General features: G+C 47.9%; 6 protein-coding genes across 9 annotated transcripts; 4 read left to right on the plus strand and 2 right to left on the minus strand.

The window, feature by feature from the left end:
- The first annotated feature begins 317 nt into the window (after window positions 1–317).
- Window positions 318–1,721, plus strand: LOC6527351 (peroxisomal biogenesis factor 19). The gene is made up of 5 exons (XM_002088407.4): window positions 318–477; window positions 561–675; window positions 742–1,045; window positions 1,106–1,269; window positions 1,327–1,721. Exons 1-5 carry the CDS (start codon window positions 429–431, stop codon window positions 1,568–1,570), a joined length of 876 nt encoding a protein of 291 aa, XP_002088443.1. The 5' UTR covers window positions 318–428; the 3' UTR covers window positions 1,571–1,721.
- A 6-nt stretch (window positions 1,722–1,727) lies between these two features.
- LOC6527352 (probable ribosome production factor 1) lies at window positions 1,728–3,040 on the minus strand. Its single transcript, XM_002088408.3, has one exon. It carries the CDS (start codon window positions 2,970–2,972, stop codon window positions 1,791–1,793), a length of 1,182 nt encoding a protein of 393 aa, XP_002088444.1. The 5' UTR covers window positions 2,973–3,040; the 3' UTR covers window positions 1,728–1,790.
- A 38-nt stretch (window positions 3,041–3,078) lies between these two features.
- Window positions 3,079–4,251, plus strand: LOC6527353 (tRNA (cytosine(38)-C(5))-methyltransferase). 2 transcript variants are annotated; one of them, XM_002088409.4, is made up of 2 exons: window positions 3,079–3,206; window positions 3,256–4,251. In XM_002088409.4, exons 1-2 carry the CDS (start codon window positions 3,146–3,148, stop codon window positions 4,230–4,232), a joined length of 1,038 nt encoding a protein of 345 aa, XP_002088445.2. In that variant the 5' UTR covers window positions 3,079–3,145; the 3' UTR covers window positions 4,233–4,251. The 2 variants fall into 2 exon arrangements, with proteins under 2 accessions (XP_002088445.2, XP_015053658.1); XM_015198172.2 differs by having other exon boundaries at window positions 3,093–3,206; window positions 3,268–4,251.
- Window positions 4,252–4,409: 158 nt separating this feature from the next.
- LOC6527354 (engulfment and cell motility protein 1) lies at window positions 4,410–7,408 on the plus strand. Its single transcript, XM_002088410.4, has 4 exons — window positions 4,410–4,618; window positions 4,919–5,929; window positions 5,990–6,541; window positions 6,607–7,408. The coding sequence occupies exons 1-4, from the start codon at window positions 4,507–4,509 to the stop codon at window positions 7,104–7,106; spliced, it is 2,175 nt and encodes a 724-aa protein (XP_002088446.1). The 5' UTR covers window positions 4,410–4,506; the 3' UTR covers window positions 7,107–7,408.
- LOC6527355 (probable protein S-acyltransferase 23) lies at window positions 7,356–9,825 on the minus strand. Its single transcript, XM_002088411.3, has 2 exons — window positions 8,045–9,825; window positions 7,356–7,989 (listed from the first exon to the last, which is right to left on the minus strand). Exons 1-2 carry the CDS (start codon window positions 9,608–9,610, stop codon window positions 7,798–7,800), a joined length of 1,758 nt encoding a protein of 585 aa, XP_002088447.1. The 5' UTR covers window positions 9,611–9,825; the 3' UTR covers window positions 7,356–7,797.
- Window positions 9,826–10,270: 445 nt separating this feature from the next.
- Window positions 10,271–13,583, plus strand: LOC6527356 (threonine--tRNA ligase 1, cytoplasmic). 3 transcript variants are annotated; one of them, XM_015198173.2, is made up of 4 exons: window positions 10,271–10,383; window positions 11,045–11,105; window positions 11,377–11,810; window positions 11,865–13,583. In XM_015198173.2, exons 1-4 carry the CDS (start codon window positions 10,330–10,332, stop codon window positions 13,449–13,451), a joined length of 2,136 nt encoding a protein of 711 aa, XP_015053659.1. In that variant the 5' UTR covers window positions 10,271–10,329; the 3' UTR covers window positions 13,452–13,583. The 3 variants fall into 3 exon arrangements, with proteins under 3 accessions (XP_015053659.1, XP_002088448.1, XP_039227604.1); XM_002088412.3 differs by lacking the exon at window positions 10,271–10,383 and adding an exon at window positions 10,410–10,605; XM_039371670.2 differs by lacking the exon at window positions 10,271–10,383 and adding an exon at window positions 10,804–10,934.
- The last annotated feature ends 641 nt before the right edge of the window (window positions 13,584–14,224 follow it).

Consider the following 14,224-nt stretch of genomic DNA (forward strand, 5'->3'; position numbering starts at 1 on the left):
TGCATTCCAGGTTTTTTCGAAATATATATGCAAAATTTTAACCATGCACAAAACGAATTTTTTAGTTTAAAGTCTATAAAATAAACCTCCATACAAGTGTACTATTTTACTCAAAAAAAAGAAATTAAATGCTTTTTTAATGTTGTTAAAATGATATTTGAGTTTGAGGTCAACGAAAATCTATAAATTAAACCTACGCAAGTATCCAACTAAAATTTTTTTATTTCAAAAGTTAATTTTTAAATCTTATTGTTGCCGTTACGAATACGGTCGCACTAAGGTGCGAGTCAGTGTAGCCACACCTGTCCAGCTGACTTCGGGATTCACCAGCAGCAGATGAACGGTCCCACTGATTGATTAGTCGGTCTTTATTTTCTACCATTTCCCACCCACCTCGAAATCAAGGAAAAGCAGCCCGTAATTGCACAATGTCCGAAGAAAAGAAGAATGGCGATGAATTAAACGACCTGCTGGACAGTGAGTACAACCCGGAAATGCGTTTGGCTATCCGTTCGCTACACCTTACATAACGCGCACTGCGTCCTCCAATTTCCGCACAGGTGCTCTCCAGGATTTCGATAAAAGTGGTGCAGGAGACCAAAAGGAACCGTCGTCTGCGGATGTGGCGACCACCGAGGGAGCTGCGGGCTCCGAGGATCCAGATGCGTTTTTCATGTGAGTTACTGCGCCATTGCAACGCGGCACTTGAACTTTGTATTCTGACCTGTAATGCGCTTTCAGTGAGCAGGCCAAGGTGCTGGCCGATCGCATGAACACGCTCTTCGGAGGTCCGAACACGCCCAGCGGCGATATCCCGCCACTGCCCCAGGATCCCGACCAGATCATGGCCGGGTTCAAGAAAATGGCCGAGGCAGCCGCTCTCACATTGAGCGGCGAGAATTCGGCCACCGACGAGGATGTCTCCAAGTATTCTGACAGCATTTCACAGGCTCTCAAGGGTCTGCAAGAGGGCTCCGAGAACCTGGCTGCTCCCGCCTCGGAGAACGACATAGCCAGCATGTTTGGCTCACTGAACCTTGATGGGGTATGTTACCTATGAAATATTCCTCCTTGCAATGCAATTAATGCAATTTTCGTTTGATAGGCTGGCGAGGGCGATGGAAACATGTTCCTACCCTTCATGGAAGGCATGATGCAGAGTTTGCTTTCGGCGGAGATTCTGCTGCCCAGCATCCGGGAGCTGCTAGAGAAGTACCCCAAGTACCTCGAGGAGAATGACGCCAATCTCTCCGCTGAGGACAAGGAAAGGTATGCTCCAAAACAACACTTAATGAAATACATTTTCTGAAAGCCCCATGCTTCCAGGTACCAGAAGCAAATGGAGCTGTATAAGGTGATTGAAGCGCATTTACAAAGCGAGAAGGCTGAAGATTCGGCCGCCGTGAAGCGAGAGAAGTTTCGCGTCGTCCTGGACGACATGCGCAAACTGCAAGACTACGGCCAGCCGCCACCAGAGATTCTGGCCGAGACGGGCGGTGACCTGCCCTTCGGCGATCCCGTGGCCGGCGTAGCTGCCGGCGGACCCGGTCCCCAGTGCCCCACCATGTGAAGGGTGACGGAGCACGGTTGTCTCGTGGTGTGCCAATTGGTTAACTGTTGAGTGTTGCACATTTTTTAGGCTAAGGCAAATTTGTATTTTATTTTATCCCCGACAAAACAATACGGCGGTCGCTAATGGTTATCACCTCTCTTCAATCGAACTATTGTTTTCGTATTAACTGTTGGTTTATTAAGTTGTCTATACCTAAATACAATGCCTCGAAATACACCTAGAGGAAGAAGCGACGTCGGGACTCCATGGCGTGCCGTTTGTTGCTGATAATCCAGGCGTAGTCGCCGGTCTTGCTGTCGAATGTTCCCTCCTGCAGGGATCGTAGCTTCAGGGTGAACCGCGGTCCCAGTTCGCGCAGCTTCACGCGTTTTCCCTCTTTGGTAAACTCGTAGCGATGATGGCGGAAGAAGATGTAATCTCGCTGGTTGTGGAACGTCACTGCCCTGCGGCCGCGGAACTCGGGATCATGGTGGAAGAGGGCACCAAGCATGCGGCCCACGGTCAGACCCAAGCGGGTGGTAAAATTGGTTAGGATCACCTCCGGCCTGTGCTTGGTTATCTCCTTGTGATCGCGCTTTATGTCTGAGGTGAGCTTCACGTTGGATAGCTTGAAGTGGGCGGTGGGACCATTGGGCAGATGAATGACCAGCAGCCCATTGGGTTTTCTGCGATCTTCGTTAACGATCACCACGTCTGTAAACTCTTCACGCTCGGCACTTTTGCAGATCTTCTTCACCGACGACTTGTTGCGGATCTTAACCAAGGCGTTGGGGAATATACGGGAAAGTTCCAGTCCAAACTTACGAGTCTTGGTCACCGGATTGTCGGCAAAGGTGATCAGCACCTTGGGCTCGTAGGAACGTTCGAAGTACGAGCTGAAATCGTCCATCTCCAGTTCCTTTTGCAACTCCTCGTTATCGGAATCATTCAGATTGGCCACTTCTGTCTGGTCCTTCTCTCGCAGACTCTCGATGGTGTGACCAGGATTAGCGGGTACACCAGCCTTGCGTCGGGCACGGCGCTCCTGCATCTTTTTCTTGTGCTTCTCCTTCTTCATCTTTTTGTACAACGCCAAACGCTGCTCCTTGTTGCGCATCAAGCTAAGGGGATTCAGGACAGGAATGCGTGTCTTCTTGTCGTCGTCATCATCATCCTCCTCCTCGTCGTCGTCATCCTCCTCATCGTCGTCATCTTCCTCGTCCTCGCCCTTGAAATCCTCACCAGCTTCCCCTTTTTTAAGCTGTTTTTTGCTGCTGGAGGCGGCTTCTTCATCGCTGCTATCAGTGACTGGCCCCTCCTGGATGTCCAAATCCTGTGGCTCCTCTTCGTCAAAGCTAGAGTCGCTGTCCGAGTCTTGTTCCACGGGCGGTGGTGCTGTTTTTCGCTTTATTTTTATCATTTTTCCGGGAGAATAAAGAGTTCACAAAAATGCAAGCGGCACGTGTTGATATTCTTCTTCTTCTGTCGTGCGATGCCATTCACAAGGAAGCGCAGACAACCTGCTGTTTTGGGGTAGTGCTGGTAAACGTGCCCCTCACAACGTGTAGCTTGTAAACAAAATATTTAATCAAAATGGGATTTCGTGTGTTAGAACTATTCAGCGGCATTGGCGGCATGCATTATGCCTTTAAATGTGAGTTCGTCGATCACGATAAATGCAGAACTAACAATTATGTTTGAAGATGCCCAATTAGAAGGAGAAATAGTGGCCGCCATGGATATCAACACCGTGGCTAATGCGGTTTATGCGCACAATTACGGCCATAACTTTGTGAAAACGAGGAATATTCAAAGCCTGAGTGTAAAGGAGGTCGGAAAGCTGCAGGCCAACATGCTGCTGATGTCCCCACCATGTCAGCCCCACACTCGCCAAGGATTGCAAAAGGACACGGAGGACAAGCGATCGGACGCACTTACTCATATTTGTGGTCTGATCCCAGAGTGCCAGAACCTGCAGTATATTCTCATGGAGAACGTCAAGGGATTCGAGATCTCACAAGCGCGAAATCAGTTCATTGAGGCCCTGGAGCGTTCGGAATTCCATTGGCGTGAGTTTATACTGACTCCAACGCAGTTCAATGTGCCAAACACTCGATATCGCTACTATTGTATTGCCCGCAAGGGTGCAGACTTTCCATTCGCTGGGAGCAAGATCTGGGAAGCAATGCCGGGAGGTATAGCCCAGAACCAGAATCTTTCTCAAATCTCCGAGATTGTGGAGGAAAATGTATCTTCCGATTTCCTGGTGCCCGACGATGTCTTAACCAAAAGAGTGCTGGTTATGGACATAATCCATCCTGCCCAAAGTAGATCCATGTGCTTCACAAAGGGCTACACCCATTACACCGAGGGAACGGGCTCTGCATACACACCGCTTTCGGAGGAGGAATCCCATCGGATCTTCGAGTTGGTGAAGGAAATAGACACAAATAATCACGATGACGTGAAGTCGGAGAAGATATTGGAGCAACGCTTAGACCTGCTGCACCAGGTGAAACTGCGCTATTTTACGCCCCGGGAAGTTGCTCGTCTAATGAGTTTTCCGGAGGATTTTGAATTTCCCCCAGAAACAACGAATCGACAAAAGTATCGTCTGCTGGGCAATAGTATTAATGTTAAGGTAGTTGGCGAGCTTATTAAATTGTTGACGATAAAATAAAACAATGAACAAAGTTTAAGTTTCATATTTTCGTTTTTATATTATAGCTAAAAATGACTCAACGTTGTTATCACAAAAGTATTTATTTAAAAATCAAATGATTTTCCCGCCCAGTGTTGCCTATGCTAAACGGAACGGTAGTGTGCGTAAGTTTTTTCTAGACATTTCAGTGTACTTGGCAACTGGTCACACTGCATTGAATTAGGAAGAGAAGATAAGTTTACGCTGAAAAACAATAATAGTTGCAATTAACGCTAATTGAAGAAGGGCCAAAATGATACCAAAAAAGACGACGGTTAAGGATTCACACATTGTGAAGATAGCCGTGGAGCGGGAGAACCATATGGCGCAGCTGATAAATCTGGATCAGAGGCATCCGCTGGCAAGTGAGTAAATAGCGGATAAAAACAAAGATTTGATGATTGCCCATGACTGCCCAGCAATTTTAAAGAAAATCTGCTTAAATTGTGTACAAGAAAGTTCCTAAAAGTTTTTACACATGAATTATGTTGAAACTGGCAAAGGAACGCATCATAAACGGGAATTTCCAACCAACGCCCTTCGCTGTATGTTTTAGTGTTATTGTGATGTCAGCGCACTCATTTCCCCTTCCTCATTTGTATGCAAATCATACAATTAGTCAGGAAGTTGGTTTTATAGCGTATTAATCTCGTCTCCGCTTTCAGGTAAAATCCAGGACATTTGCAATGGTTGGTCCATCAGCGATCACCAGAACTACGCCCTCCAGTTCTGCGAGTCGAATAACCAGAAGTACGTTACCGAAAAGAATCGCAATGAGATCAAGAATGGCTCCGTACTGCGGCTGCAGTACTCGCCCTCAAAGACGGCCTGCGATGCCATGGAGGTCCTGCTCAATGGGAGTCCCCAGGAGAAGGCGCTGCGTCTGAAGGAGCTCAGTTCCCTAAGCACCGATCACACCTTTGCCCTGGAGTTCATCAAGGAAAAGGGCCTCGACACACTCATTAAAATGATCGAGGATGGCGGCCAGACCAACGAAGACATTCTCAAATACAGCCTGGCCAGCTTTGTGGAGCTGATGGAGCACGGTACGGTGTCCTGGGAAGTGCCGGAGAACTCCTTCGTGGCACGCAACATTGAGATCGTGCGAAACTTCCATAAATATCCCACGAATTGTGGGGAGAGCGCCCTTTCCAATTTGGAGAACATTGTTATGTGCAGCAATAAACATTTCCTGGTTGCCGAGGACATCAAACTGCAGGATATTCTCCGATTGCTTCAGGACGTCAGTTCGCCGGTGATGCGACAGAATGCCATAGCCCTGCTTAACGCTTTGTTCGTCAAAGCAGACGAGGGCCGACGTAGGACCATCGCACAAACTATCAGTGCCAAGCAGTTCCGCCTGGCCCTTATCGGCAACGGACTGGGCACGGAGATGACCCACCAGCTGTACGTGCTGCAAACGTTGACTCTCGGCCTGCTGGAGAAGCGCATGCGAATGAAGATGAATGCACAGGACCAGGATGCGCACGAGAAAATCAAGGAGCTGCGGCGCATAGCCTTCGACGATCATACCAACGCTTTGAATCAAAACGACGATCACATTCGACGTGGCGGTGGTTCCGGGGCTGGCAATGTTAACTTCTCGCAGTACTACAAAAAGCTGGGCTTTAAGTGCGATATTAATCCTGCCCAGGATTTCATTGAGACGCCGCCAGGTAAGAAGTTGTTAACATATTAAAGTGTTTGTATATGCTAATCGAAAACTTATCTCTCAGGTATATTAGCATTGGATTGTATGGTGTATTTTGCTCGCAACTACACCCAACAGTATGCAAAGATTGTCAGGGAGAACTCCTGCCGTGCGGATGAGCACGAGTGTCCCTTTGGACGCACCTCCATCGAACTGGTAAAGGTACTATGCGACATCCTGCGCATTGGCGAGCCGCCAGCCGAGCAATCCGGCGAATTTCAGCCCATGTTCTTTACCCACGATTCGCCGTTTGAGGAATTCTTTTGCATCTGCGTCATTACGCTGAATCGCACATGGAAGGATATGCGTGCTACTGCCGAGGACTTCAGCACAACCTTCAGCGTGGTGCGGGAGCAGATCCAACGCACTCTCAAGTGCAGACCCGAGAACCTGGAGGATTTCCGAAACAAGATCGCTTTGCTGACCTATCAGCAGATCACAACACTGCGTCAGCAGGAGCGCACTTCGAAGGAGGAGTGTGACTCCACAGCTTCGGCGATTGTAAAGCTTAAAGAGAAGATTTCGCCGCACATTCTTGAGTTAATCAAGCAGCAGCGGCTCTCATTTCTGGTGGAAGGTAAATATCCACTGATAAGTAACTCTTTTGGGCACTCTCAACATTGGTAAATCTTGTTATTAAAGGTACCCATTTTGCAAAATACTTGCGAGGCACTCGAACTAAGGACAAGTTTTGGTACGCTCGCCTTTCGCCGAATCACAAGGTGATTCATTACGGTGACTGCGATGAGAAGACCATACCCACCATGGAGGAGTTGCCCAAGAAACTGCCCATCAGTGAGATTAAGCAGTTGCTAGAGGGCAAGGAATGTCCGCATATGAAAGAAACTCGCATTAGGAAATCCGCGGTGAACTTGGCCTTTTCCATAACTTTCGAGAACATGGAGCACTCCACGTTGGACTTTGTGGCCCCCGACGAAAGTATATTCAACTACTGGACGGATGGAATAAACGCTCTTCTGGGCCAACCGATGGTCAGCAAGCAAAAGAACGAGGACTTCGACACTCTGCTGTCCATGGAGATCAAATTGCGCCTGCTGGACACCGAAGGCGTGGACATCAGCAAGGACCCACCGCCAATACCTGAGGATCCCGAGAACTATGACTTCTGCTTTGAGAGCTAAGCATTACGCGCACATTTACATACTTCACGAAATATCGATTCATTCTAGACTTCCATCACCCAAGATACATGCCAAAGTGTACCCACAACATAATCGTATTCTCCGATCTGATCTTCTACTAGTATTACTTGTGCAATTCCCCAAAACACAAAATGAACAAACTGGTGCGGGCACTTCCAAGTGACATACCGCTGCCTAGCCATTTAGTGAACTTTACACCATTTACGATTATAATAGGTATATAATATATAGAGATCATTAAATAACACATTTAATACATAACAATTTTGTACAAAAACTAACGAGAGAAGCGTATTCTTATCCAAGCCTAAAAGGTAATTAGTTAAAAAAGCAAAAGCACGGCTGGCCGATGCTTGAACACCATTGCAGAAGGAATTCACCCGGAGGCATCCTGGAATTTCAGCAATGTATCTTTATAATGCTCTTAATGGCTCATTGAAGTCTTCAGATTTGTCCTTCCGCAACGCTATGTAGATTGCAATTGTAAATGATAAAACACGCACTTGGTGACTGTTGGTTCGAACTTAAAAGCATTCGAGTAAGCAGAAAGCCTGCGGAGCAAAACCAAACTGGCAGCCTACCCGAGTGGGTCTTTGGCTGCCTCCTCGCAACATTATCCACGCACGGGCAGCTTGCGCCGGCGAGCAGGGGCTCGATCCTAGATCCTTAATCAAATGTTATCCTCCAGCAGCAGATCGTTGTCATCGCCCCGATCCGGCAGACAGACAAAGAACTCGAGCAAATTCAGGATGGGACCGCGCGAGAAGGGATTCTGGTAGCGTCCGCGTTTGTCCCGCAAGTAAGGATATCGCTTGTAGTTGAACATCTCGTTTGTGGTGAGGTTCATGCAGGCGTGCAGGATCTGCCGGTGTAAATGGTGTCACAACAAATAATTTTTCTGGAAAAGAAGCACATACCGAAGTACAAGTGAGTATCCAACCCAAGCCGCAGAACACAACCGCCTCGATGAGTCCCAGAACGTAGAGCATCGTGAAGCCCTCGATCATCACGCAGTAGCAGGCAAAGTAGATGGTGAAGGAGCAGTTGACGGCCACCGAGAGGACGAATAGGAAGAACCACATCCGGTTCCTCAGACCCACGCAGTTGTAGATGAAGGGACAGTGGTGGTCGAAGTACGAGACACACCGGTTGCACACGCGACAGTGTTTAGCTCGCAGCGGACGGAGGCATCTACAGCTGTGGCACAGCCTGGTTAGCATCACATTCCGCTTCTTCAGCTTGTCAAAGTACGGAATCTGCTTGATGGCCCGGTAATAGGCATCCGAACTGAGTGGTATGTACCCCGGATCCCGGCGATTGGCAATGGCCCAGCTGATCCACATCACGGCGTTCCAATAAATGAAGCAATAGTGCGAGCGCCTCAATATGTTCCACGTGATGGGAATCGCACGGATCATGTACATGGGATAGCCCCAAAGCAGCACGGAGAAGAGAAACAGAAACAGGGGTCCCTTGGAGTCTCCAGCTCCGCCAAATAGCCAGCCCCAACTTTCCGAGACCGAGGGAATCCAACGTGACTTCTTCTTCACCTCGCCGTACAGCAGACGCACCACATCCTGGTGCTGATGAGCCTGTGCCAACATGATCGGTGTCTTTCCATTCTTGTCCCTTGGCTCCAAATCCAGCTGGGACTTCTCACACAGCAGGCGCACGCACGTCATGTTACCAGAGAGACAAGCCAGATGCAGCGGAGTCGATCCAAAGTTGTCCGTCTTTTGAAGCTCTACGCCGGAGTACATGAGGAGTCGCATAAGATCCGCATGCCCCTTGTAGGCCGCCCAGTGGAGGGCCGTATCGCCGTTTATGTCAGTTAGGTTGTTGAGCGCTCCCATTCCCAGAAGATAGGCCGCCGTGGCAGTACGGCCGTACATGCAGGCCAGATGCAGCGGCGTCAGTCCCTTGAAGTCCGCCGCATTGACGGCAACTCCCGCCTGGAGGAGGACCTGCACCACGGAGGCATGGCCCTTCCTGCACGCCCAGTGAATGGGCCGTGGACCCTGCGTACCCAAACAGGGCAGATCGATCGGAGCCGTGCGTTCGATGAGGTACCGCATCAGCTGGACATTGCCGTTAAGGGCTATCCAGTGGGCTGGCGTGTAGCCATGACGATCCCTGGCTGATAGACACTCCATGCCGAACTTATCCACGAGGTTCTCCACTTCGCTGACCTCGCCGTTCTTGATAATATCAAAAATGTCATCCAGACTCACGGTGGTGGCTCCATCCAAACCCTCAAAGAGGAGCACATTTTCGTGGTCCTCGACGCCTCCACTGCCGTGACCACCGTCCGTGCCACGACCCGTCAATGGTGGCGAATGTGGTCGGTGATCCAAATGGATGTCGTCGGCGTGGGCATGGCCATCCTCCTCCGCGACGACCATGTTGCAGGAGGAGGAGGCGGTTAGGGGCAACGCCCACACACTGCGCGCCGCCCCCGGACTTGGATGCACCTTCGAGGCCATGTAGAACTCGAAGTCCACGCCCAGACGGTCCGCCGTTCCACCGTTGCCTTGATGCAGGGGGTTTTCCAGTAGATGTGCAATCTTGTCGCCTTTTTCCGTTACGCTTCGACCGAAATTTGTACTCTGTTTGGCCAATTTTAAGCGTAGCACGCTAGGTAAACACGACTGCACTCGATGGCGATGAAATTATGTCAGCACTGTGAGAAAATCAATAGTTGGCCCGAATCGCAGGACTCGAATTGGGGGCACTTTCGAACTCGACTTGGCGCCAAACAATCAACAGCTGACCGTTATTTTCGCAGTTACGCGCGCAGTGTGGCCAATACACACTGAAAATCAAAAGTACAAGCGAGAGGTGGTCTAAGTATTCTGAAAGAAGTCTTAATATTGCTGAAATATACGTTTTATTAAATAAGTTGGAAAAATCGATTATTATATATGGGTAGGGAAAGCTCACGAAATTTGGGTTGAAATTTTTATCAAAATATATTTAAAATCTCTTGTAACTAAATCTTTAACGAATAGTTAAATCTATTGAAGGAAACCCTGACTTTTGCTACGACTGGAAATAGTTGAAATGAAAAAAAGTTTTATTAAACTCGATGAGAATGGTGCATTTCAAAGAGACACAAGTATAGCTTAGTGTTAGCTTTTCGTGTCACTGTTATTTTGTCGCCTGGTAACACTGCGCTCCTTTTTGATAAATTTGTTTCGTAAAAATGGGCGACAACGTGGTGACGGAACTAAATAACTTGGATTTGAACAAGCAAAAGGCATGTTAAACTCTTTTCGTACTGCATTCGAGTGTATGAGAAGTGCTAGTTAGCCGAATTATGTTGAAGTTGGCACCGCAAGGCGGCAGGTATTATAGCCAAATAAGCCGCATTTGCCAGCGGTTTTTGCCGAAAGTTCAGACGCAGTCGAAATCGCCAAAACAACAACCACAACAGCAACAACTATTGAAAGAACAACAACAACACAGCTACGCAACTTTGGTTGGTGTTTTAAGCTAAAAAGAATTGACCTAAACTTCAATTTAAACGCCTCTTTCTGCTGGCACGTGTAATGTAAAGTTTGTCTGTGTGAGTGTGTGCGATTCTCCAATGAATCAGTGCAGCCGGCTGTGACGTCACTAACAACCAACCAACTCGTGAAGTGTCTTGTTTGCTACTCTATTGCATCAGCCATAAATTGACGAAGATACGCTCAAAAACAGCTCGATAAAACACAGATAGGAGTGCTGTTAAAAAAGCGCCGAAAACGTCTTGTTATTCCCATTGCCGTGTCCCCAATTGTTTAAACAATAAGAAAACATCAGTCGAAAGTAGATACCGAACAAGAGCGTTTGCCTAATTGCATACGTAGCACATTTTGGCAAATTGAATGTATTAGTTGTTTTTATTGATTTTTAACCTATTTCCTATGGATTTGCAGGCTGCCAAGATGAAGAAGGGGAAAAAGGAAAAGCCATCCGGCGGTGGGGATACTCGCAAGGGTAAGGAATTCTAACTAATTACATTAATAGAACACATTACACATCCCGACTGTTCAAAAATATGTTGCATTTATTTAAGATAACCTGTTACAAGTTTTCCCATTTCAAAAACAATTTAGAAGAGCTAAATTTTGTACATATATGTAAAGGTTATACGGCGGATTTGCCAATGTATTGTCTAAAAAAACTCCTTTAAAAAGATTCCACCTCTTTAATACTCTTACATTGAACAAGTCTCTAATATTCCATTGATCCCTTCCATTGATTGCAGAACTCAACCCCTTGCCCAAGTACATCGAGGAGCGCAATGTCTTCTGGGAGAAGTGCAAAGCGGAGTACGAGGCCGAACTGGCGGCCAAGCCGCGTGAGGCCATCAAGGTGACCCTGCCCGATGGCAAGCAGGTGGACGCCACCTCCTGGGAGACCACTCCGTACGAGGTGGCCCGCGGCATTAGTCAGGGACTCGCCGACAACACCGTCATCTCCAAGGTGAACGGCGAGGTGTGGGACTTGGACCGCGTGCTCGAAAGCAACTGCACACTGCAGCTTCTCAAGTTCGACGACCCGGAGGCGCAGGCCGTTTTCTGGCACAGCTCAGCTCATATCATGGGTGAAGCCATGGAGCGCATCTATGGTGGACACCTGTGCTACGGACCGCCCATTGATAATGGCTTCTACTACGACATGCATCTGGATGGCGAGGGTGTAAGTAATTAGTAATTTTCAGTAGGAATTAAATTAAATGGATTGCCCAAATAGATCTCCACCAACGACTACGGCGCCATGGAGGGACTGGTTAAGCAAATTGTCAAGGAGAAGCAAAACTTTGAACGTCTGGAGATGAAGAAGTCCGACCTGCTGGAGATGTTCAAGTACAACGAGTTCAAGGTGCGCATTCTCAACGAGAAGGTGACCACCGATCGCACCACTGTGTACAAGTGCGGTTCTTTGATCGATCTCTGCCGCGGACCTCATGTTCGTCACACCGGCAAGGTGAAGGCTCTGAAGATCACCAAGAACTCCTCTACCTACTGGGAGGGCAAGGCCGACGCTGAGACACTGCAGCGCGTCTACGGCATCTCGTTCCCCGATCCCAAGCAGCTGAAGGAGTGGGAGAAACTTCAGGAGGAGGCGGCTAAGCGGGATCACCGCAAAATCGGTCGCGAGCAGGAGCTGTTCTTCTTCCATGAGCTTTCGCCTGGCTCATGCTTTTTCCAGCCGCGAGGAGCGCACATCTACAACACCCTAATGAGCTTCATGAAGGCGGAATATAGAAAGCGTGGTTTCCAAGAAGTTATTTCGCCCAACATCTACAACGCCAAGTTGTGGATGACTTCCGGCCACTGGCAGCATTATGCCGAGAACATGTTCTCCTTCGAAGCCGAGAAGGAGACGTTCGCCCTCAAGCCCATGAATTGTCCAGGACATTGTCTCATCTTTGATAACCGCAATCGATCCTGGCGAGAGCTGCCACTGCGAATGGCCGACTTCGGTGTGCTCCATCGCAACGAACTCTCCGGGGCTTTAACTGGATTAACTCGTGTTCGTCGCTTCCAGCAGGACGATGCGCACATCTTCTGTACCCCCGAGCAGATTAAAAGCGAGATGAAGGGCTGCCTTGAGTTCCTGCACCACGTGTATACCATTTTCGGATTCTCCTTCCAGCTAGTTTTGTCCACACGTCCCGATAATTATCTAGGCGAGTTGGAACAGTGGAACGCTGCGGAAAAGGCGCTAGCTGAATCGCTCAACGAGTTTGGAATGCCGTGGAAGGAGAACCCCGGCGATGGCGCCTTCTACGGACCCAAGATTGATATTACAATTATGGATGCGCTGAAGCGTGCCCATCAGTGCGCCACCATCCAGCTGGACTTCCAGCTGCCTATTCGCTTTAATCTCAGCTACATCGCCGATGATGGCGAGAAGAAGAGGCCGGTGATCATCCATCGCGCTATTCTTGGCTCAGTAGAGCGGATGATTGCCATTCTCACGGAGAACTTTGCTGGCAAGTGGCCCTTCTGGCTGTCACCGCGCCAGGTGATGGTGGTTCCAGTGGGTCCTGCCTACGATCAGTACGCCCAGTCCGTGCGGGACCAGCTACATGCTGCTGGATTCATGAGCGAGGCGGATTGCGATGCCGGCGACACAATGAACAAGAAGATACGCAATGCTCAGTTGGCTCAGTTCAACTTCATCCTGGTGGTGGGCGACAAGGAGCGCTCCTCAAACACCGTTAATGTGCGCACCCGGGACAACAAGGTGCACGGCGAGGTCTCCGTGGCGGAACTTATCACAAAGCTGCAAAAGATTCGCGACGAATTCATCGCCAACGAGGACAGCTTCTAAGACTCTATTTCGAACTATTTATCAAAAGTATACTTAACATTTGCAAAGCAAAGCAAGTACGCATTTTTGTTCTTTCTATGTATTTACGCTTACGAAACCGGAATTCACAAATAAAAACCAAATCCAAACACATTTTATCAAGATTTCTTACTGACACCTGACTGATTAAATGAGTATTTTATCAGATGTCCGATTGTTAAATATGTATTACTAATTCTGCGTATGGAGGGGACAGTATGCAAGCAAAAAAGAACAATTCAGTTCAATGTATGATTATTAGGTATCCCCAATTAGCAATCATATCTTTTGGATCCACATTAAGCCTATTACACTCTAGTTTCTTGACGAATCAGTAAAATTTTTCAGCAATTTAGGGCCAGTCATGCCGACGCAGGTGCGCAGTCCATTCAGGAACGATTTTAAATGATAAGATAGCACGCCCCACATATTTCGGAGCCCTTTTGGGGAAGGTGTGTATGCACCCACAGTGTATGAGTCATGTTTTCAATGGTTTTTGTATTAATTTATTGCTAGTATCTTGTATACTTTTCATTTTCATAATTTGATTTATTAAAAATTGCATCCATAGTTTATGTTTTTATTCAATTATCAATTTTGTAAGCTTTTGCTTTTCGCGTAAAAAATGCACAAAGTTCTCTCGCTAATCGAAGCAAAAATCGTTAATAATATTGTTAAGTGTTTGCTCTGCTCGTGCTGCTTATCTGTCTCAGTTTTTAGTCATAAAAATACATATTTTATATTTGTGTATATTT

The sequence above is a fragment of the Drosophila yakuba genome, chromosome 2L (genome assembly GCF_016746365.2).
Source record: "Drosophila yakuba strain Tai18E2 chromosome 2L, Prin_Dyak_Tai18E2_2.1, whole genome shotgun sequence".
In the NCBI taxonomy this organism is placed as follows: Eukaryota; Metazoa; Arthropoda; class Insecta; order Diptera; family Drosophilidae; genus Drosophila; species Drosophila yakuba.

Excerpts from the sequence above, each read along its gene's own strand:
- LOC6527351 (XM_002088407.4), top strand. The coding sequence starts at position 429 with ATGTCCGAAGAAAAGAAGAATGGCGATGAATTAAACGACCTGCTGGAC. Across the intron at positions 478-560 it reads ATTAAACGACCTGCTGGACA|GTGCTCTCCAGGATTTCGAT; the intron begins GTGAGTACAACC and ends ATTTCCGCACAG. Across the intron at positions 1,270-1,326 it reads TCCGCTGAGGACAAGGAAAG|GTACCAGAAGCAAATGGAGC; the intron begins GTATGCTCCAAA and ends CCATGCTTCCAG.
- LOC6527352 (XM_002088408.3), bottom strand. The coding sequence starts at position 2,972 with ATGATAAAAATAAAGCGAAAAACAGCACCACCGCCCGTGGAACAAGAC.
- LOC6527353 (XM_002088409.4), top strand. The coding sequence starts at position 3,146 with ATGGGATTTCGTGTGTTAGAACTATTCAGCGGCATTGGCGGCATGCAT. Across the intron at positions 3,207-3,255 it reads CATGCATTATGCCTTTAAAT|ATGCCCAATTAGAAGGAGAA; the intron begins GTGAGTTCGTCG and ends TTATGTTTGAAG.
- LOC6527354 (XM_002088410.4), top strand. The coding sequence starts at position 4,507 with ATGATACCAAAAAAGACGACGGTTAAGGATTCACACATTGTGAAGATA. Across the intron at positions 4,619-4,918 it reads TCAGAGGCATCCGCTGGCAA|GTAAAATCCAGGACATTTGC; the intron begins GTGAGTAAATAG and ends CTCCGCTTTCAG. Across the intron at positions 6,542-6,606 it reads GCTCTCATTTCTGGTGGAAG|GTACCCATTTTGCAAAATAC; the intron begins GTAAATATCCAC and ends TTGTTATTAAAG.
- LOC6527355 (XM_002088411.3), bottom strand. The coding sequence starts at position 9,610 with ATGGCCTCGAAGGTGCATCCAAGTCCGGGGGCGGCGCGCAGTGTGTGG. Across the intron at positions 7,990-8,044 it reads GGATACTCACTTGTACTTCG|ATCCTGCACGCCTGCATGAA; the intron begins GTATGTGCTTCT and ends TTACACCGGCAG.
- LOC6527356 (XM_002088412.3), top strand. The coding sequence starts at position 10,444 with ATGTTGAAGTTGGCACCGCAAGGCGGCAGGTATTATAGCCAAATAAGC. Across the intron at positions 11,106-11,376 it reads CGGTGGGGATACTCGCAAGG|AACTCAACCCCTTGCCCAAG; the intron begins GTAAGGAATTCT and ends CATTGATTGCAG. Across the intron at positions 11,811-11,864 it reads TGCATCTGGATGGCGAGGGT|ATCTCCACCAACGACTACGG; the intron begins GTAAGTAATTAG and ends TTGCCCAAATAG.